The sequence below is a fragment of the Penaeus japonicus genome, unplaced genomic scaffold, assembly GCF_977035675.1.
Source record: "Penaeus japonicus unplaced genomic scaffold, GWHDUDI00000001_assembly GWHDUDI00000018, whole genome shotgun sequence".
Classification (NCBI taxonomy): Eukaryota; Metazoa; Arthropoda; class Malacostraca; order Decapoda; family Penaeidae; genus Penaeus; species Penaeus japonicus.
Genome location: NW_028234420.1, coordinates 4,481,217 through 4,486,216, shown reverse-complemented (window position 1 = coordinate 4,486,216; position 5,000 = coordinate 4,481,217). Strand labels below are relative to the sequence as shown.

The following is a 5,000-nucleotide window of genomic DNA, read 5'->3' as shown; positions in this document are numbered from 1 at the left end:
GGATCTCTGTCCTTCGGTGCGCTCGCCTGGGAATTTCGCCTAGTTCTTTCTTTACCCTTTTTGGTTTTCTCTCTTTTGCTCTTTCCTTTTTTAGGACCGTTCGATTTCTTGGGCGCGTCTGAACCATGATTAGTGTCAATGATGTTTTGTACAGGTGACTCGCTTTTACTCGGACTCTCTCTGTTGGGAACGTTCGGTTGAGCTCTGTTGGCCGGCTCCGCTGACGAGGAGGTCCGCCTGGTGACCCTGGTAGTACTCTCCCTGGCCTGACTAATCTCCCTCTCTCCCTGACCCTCTCCTTCCCTTTCCACTGCCTCCCTTCTCTGCCCTTCCTGCTGTCTCTCGTCCCCCTCCCTTTTCCTGGGCCGCCCCCTACCGCTCCCTCTCCCCGCCTTCCCCGTCTTTCCAGCATTCAGCTTTCTCTCCATTCCCGATGTCATGACGGCATTCGATCTGCAAAGAGATAAAATTATCTCATCAAACTACTGAAGGGTCACTGAGCGCTTCGGGGCATTTTAAGTGAATCTTCTCGAATTTTCTTTTTTGGGGAATAAGAATTTGAACGCTCTCTGACATGTGTCTCTTTATCGTTCTCTCTCTCTTTCTCTCTCTTTCTCGCTCTCTCTCTCTCCCAATCCTTCCATCTCTTTCTTTCTTTAACTGCATTATTTCAATCAAATGCTCAATGGACTGAATTAAAGATGCAATTTGGGGGCGATTAATCATCGAATGCATTCTTCTGAGAAAAGAATTTCTTAATCGATATACATCTCGAGCTGAATCCAAGTGTTGGGCACAGAGACCAATCCCAGTATGACGACATCGTATATGAATGATAGGTGTTCTTCTTTTATTCTTATCGGGAATTGAGAAAACTGAATAACTGGTGGAAGCTGACACTGGACATCAGATCACAAGCTGACACTGAAAACCAGGTCGCTGGCTGCCATTGGGCACCAGATTACAGGCTGACTGGGTTCCAGGGCACAAGCTGGAAACAGAGGCTGGAAGGGAACACTGCAGGAGATCTGGAGCATTACCATGTAGATATATTTTACACTACTTATGACGGCATGTGAAGTTCTTTTACATAACATCTGAAGAATCGTAACAAAAGTCTTTGATTATATCTAACTATTTCCCATACTAATGTTTAGATGTAAATGAAGCAATGAATAAGTGAAATACAATTAATGCACCTAACCCTAGAACAAAAACTCTGGCTGTGAGGACGCGCCCGTCACTAGATCCAAATAGGTGAAGCTCATGAGGCCCATGTTACTCCACATGGCCGACCAACATATGCTATGACACGTGACGTGCACGCCCTCGCCTCTGTGAGCTATGAATGGTCATGCCCAGATCTCCCTCAGCTGTATTGGTCGACGCTGTCACACGAGGCAGTGCCATATCGCTGGAGGTGAGTTAACCATGTAACTGTGTGAGAACATGCAAAACATTCACCATAGATATTAGGCACAGCTAAGAAAGAGATTCTAACAAATGCATACGTAGAAATCCGAGATTTAGGTGTGCACATTTTACAATTAACTAAAGCCTTTCTTTCTCTCCTTTGCGATCTTCTTCCCTCCTTTCTCCCTACCCTCTTCTCTCTCTTGTTCTCTTTCTCTCTTTCTACCCCTATCTCTCTCACTCTCTCTTCTTCTCCCCTCTCTCTCTCTTTTCCTCCTTTTTTCTCTCTCTTTCTCTCCCTTCTCTCTTTCTTCCTTTCTCTCTCTATCTGTTTCTCTCTTTTCTCTCTCTCTCTCTTTTTCCTCCCCTCTTTCTCTCTCTCGCTCTCTTTCTCCCCCCCCCCCTCTCTCTCTATCTCTCTCTTTTTCCTCCCTTCTTTCTCTCTCGCTCTCTTTCTCCCCCCCCCTCTCTCTCTATCTCTCTCTTTTTCCTCCCCTCTTTCTCTCTCGCTCTCTTTCTCCCCCCCCCTCTCTCTCTCTCTCTACCTATCTCTCTCTTTTTCCTCCCCTCTTTCTCTCTCTCGCTCTCTTTCTCTTCCCCTCTCTCTCTCTCTCTCTTCTTCTTCTCGCTTTTGTTCTACCTCTCCTTTACACATGCATTTCATGCATTTAGTCTGATGCAGCAAATCAGTGTCAAGTAGCAAGCACATACATTCAAAATGAAATTAAGAATAACACATAAAAACGTAATTCTGCCAAGCACGGGAGCAGACAAGACACATATGGAGTATAAATGCATTAACATTTTTTTCATGGTGATGTTAGCAATAGTGATAATAATGGTAATGGTAATGGTAATGGTAATGGTAATGGTAATGGTAATGGCAATGGTACAGGCAATGGTAATTCTAATGATAGCGATAATGATAATGTTGATACCTATGGTGATGAAAATGTAAATATCAATGCTCATAGCTCGTTGCTGACACTGGCAATTTATGTAAGAAATATAAACAGCTAAATAGATATAGATGGAGTAATAAGGAGTGAAAGAGTTATTGACAACAGATAAATAGACAGAGAGAGGCTGCTACAGAAAGATAGATTTGGCTCGCAGTCACATGCTCTTACATCAAAAGATTTTCCTTCGAAATGCAAAAGAAAAAAAAAAAGACTTCACCGAATGGAAAAAATCGCCCTTGAAGCAAGCCAAGGAAAGAAGAAAAACAGGTGGCAGAGGAGGCCAGGGAAAAGTAACGGGGCTTTGAAGCGTGAGAAGCCATGCACCCACAGGAGCGCTGAAGGCAGGCAGACGTCATGCAGAGCGCGGTGAGAGAATGTTGAGGTCGATAAAGTCACCAGCTCTGAGAGGCGAACAGAAAGACGCAAAGGATTCCATCTACGTAGTTCCATCAAGAAGGATGCCAGTCAATCCTTGAATGGAATACGTCAAGAAGAGGAAAGGGAGAGGGAAGGGAAGGGAAGGGAAGGGTGGAGGGAGGGGGAGGGAGAGAAAGGGAGGGCAGCAAAGGAAAGGGAGAGGGAGGAGGCAGGGCAGGCGGTTTTTTAAGGTAACATGTGGGCGTTTAGTGACGAATGAGCTCGGCTTTGCTACCAAGGATGGGCGGGGCTAGTGCCAACGTTGGCGAGGAGAGGGGGCGGAGCCTCGCGGTTCTCTGCATGCTCAACATGACCAATAAGCTCTGCGCACCTCCACGCATGGGGACGTGCACGCATATCTCGCTCATCCGCACGTCACTATACAATTTCTAATATGAATAAACCGTGTCGGAGACCTTGTAGAGGTGCGCGCGCGTGCGGTTGGCGGAGGTGGTTATTGTATCTCAGCCACCTCGCGCCGCCTCCGTCCTCCGCCAACCCTCTCGCTACACACCATGGGGAAGCCAATGACGCTACGTTAACCCTGCATTTTATAATCCTACAATTGACTAGGGTCGCGTGTGGGAGTGGGAGGCAAGGTGGGAGGCAGAATGGGAGAGAGGGAGGCATAGAGGGAGGGAGGGAGGGAAGAGAGACGCAGAGTGAGCTGCGTGTTACCAGCAGGTGTACATGAGGAATAACCCTTACACGCACACACATGGAAACACAACACAACACGACATAGCCCGCCGTCACCACCTGGTCTACCACGACACTCCTTTCCTGTATGGAAATGGCCGGTGCCTGAGGGGGAACTGCCTAACGCTTGTGCAAAACTTGCGCAAGCACCACTAAAATGCCAGAACAAGGCCATATCTGGCACTAGAGCAAAGGACACAACTAGAGAAATGGAGTCGGTCGAGGGCTTGTTTAGAAACATGTCTAAAAATGAAGTTTCACTACAATAAAATGGTGGGGATTTGAATAATACATTTACGACAAAATGGAAGTGCTGACCAATCATTCCTCCGCACCAGCTCTCTTCAAATCGATAAATTCCATGTCAACTCTCTACCTCCAACTCACGAGTAGTCACGGCCGTCGACTTAACTTCAGGAATGAATAGGCCTGAATGGGCATGCTGAAATGAGGCAAATTGTTTTTTTCTTCGTACAGAGAGACCGCATCGCTATAGGAAGATTCAACTCTGAGGGAGAGAACCCGGGCAGAGCTGTTCCGAGAGAGCTTCCATAAGTCACACAAATCCGGCGTCCGAAGATCCCAGCCGTGTTAAGTCAACAAGACACACATCCCCGCGGCCTAGCATGATATGTGAGCAAGACCAAAGCCAAAAAGATGGAGAGGAACATGAACAAAGCAACATCCTTCACATGAAGCTAACATTACCAAGCTGACGGACACAGAGAAAGCGCCGATAAAACAAAGAGAAACAAAGGACAGTAAAAGATGAATAAAAGAACACACGTTCATGGAATCGAAATGAGGAATGACATATCAACAGTAAACGGAGAGATATCAAAATGCGTCGTTAAAGGAGAAGTCAAAGATGAAGACTGTTAACGTACCTCTGGCGCGAGGGGGGAGGGGGGACCACCAGGGCAGGGGGCCGAGGAACGGGTCCAGTGCCAGGTGCCTGCGAACAGAAGGAGGCGTTAAACTCCGAGGTGCCAAACGTGCCTGTGCACTCACTGCACTTATGAATAAATAAATACGGACACCCAAGCACAGGTGCGGACTAGGGTATGTATTGTCTGCAATATTGTATATGAAATTCATATATCATATGTAATATTGGTAGCATAAATGTACAATGACTACATAGAAAATCTATACATATTAATTATATTATACACACACACACACACACACACACACACACACACACACACACACACACACACATATATATATATATATATATATATATATATATATATATATATATATGTATATATATATGCACATATATATATATATATATATATATATATATATATATATATATATATATATATATATATATATATATATATGTATGTATATATATACATATATATATATATATATATATATATACATATTATATATATATATATATATATATATATATATATATATATATATATATATATAGAGAGAGAGAGAGAGAGAGAGAGAGAGAGAGAGAGAGAGAGAGAGACATAGATA

At 44.5% G+C, this 5,000-nt stretch overlaps 1 protein-coding gene across 15 annotated transcripts in view; it reads right to left on the bottom strand.

Moving 5' to 3' along the window:
* Positions 1 to 5,000, bottom strand: part of LOC122245090 (uncharacterized) — a 572,282-nt gene that overhangs the window by 42,102 nt on the left and 525,180 nt on the right. For all 15 annotated transcript variants that reach the window (XM_086546529.1, XM_043003048.2, XM_086546538.1 and 12 more), the window contains 2 exons: positions 4,379 to 4,446; positions 1 to 453 (listed from right to left, as the gene is read on the bottom strand). The exon at positions 1 to 453 is cut by the window's left edge and continues 1,385 nt beyond it. In XM_086546529.1, coding sequence (XP_086402655.1) covers positions 1 to 453; positions 4,379 to 4,446 — 521 coding nt within the window. The remainder of the gene's footprint in view (positions 454 to 4,378; positions 4,447 to 5,000) is intronic.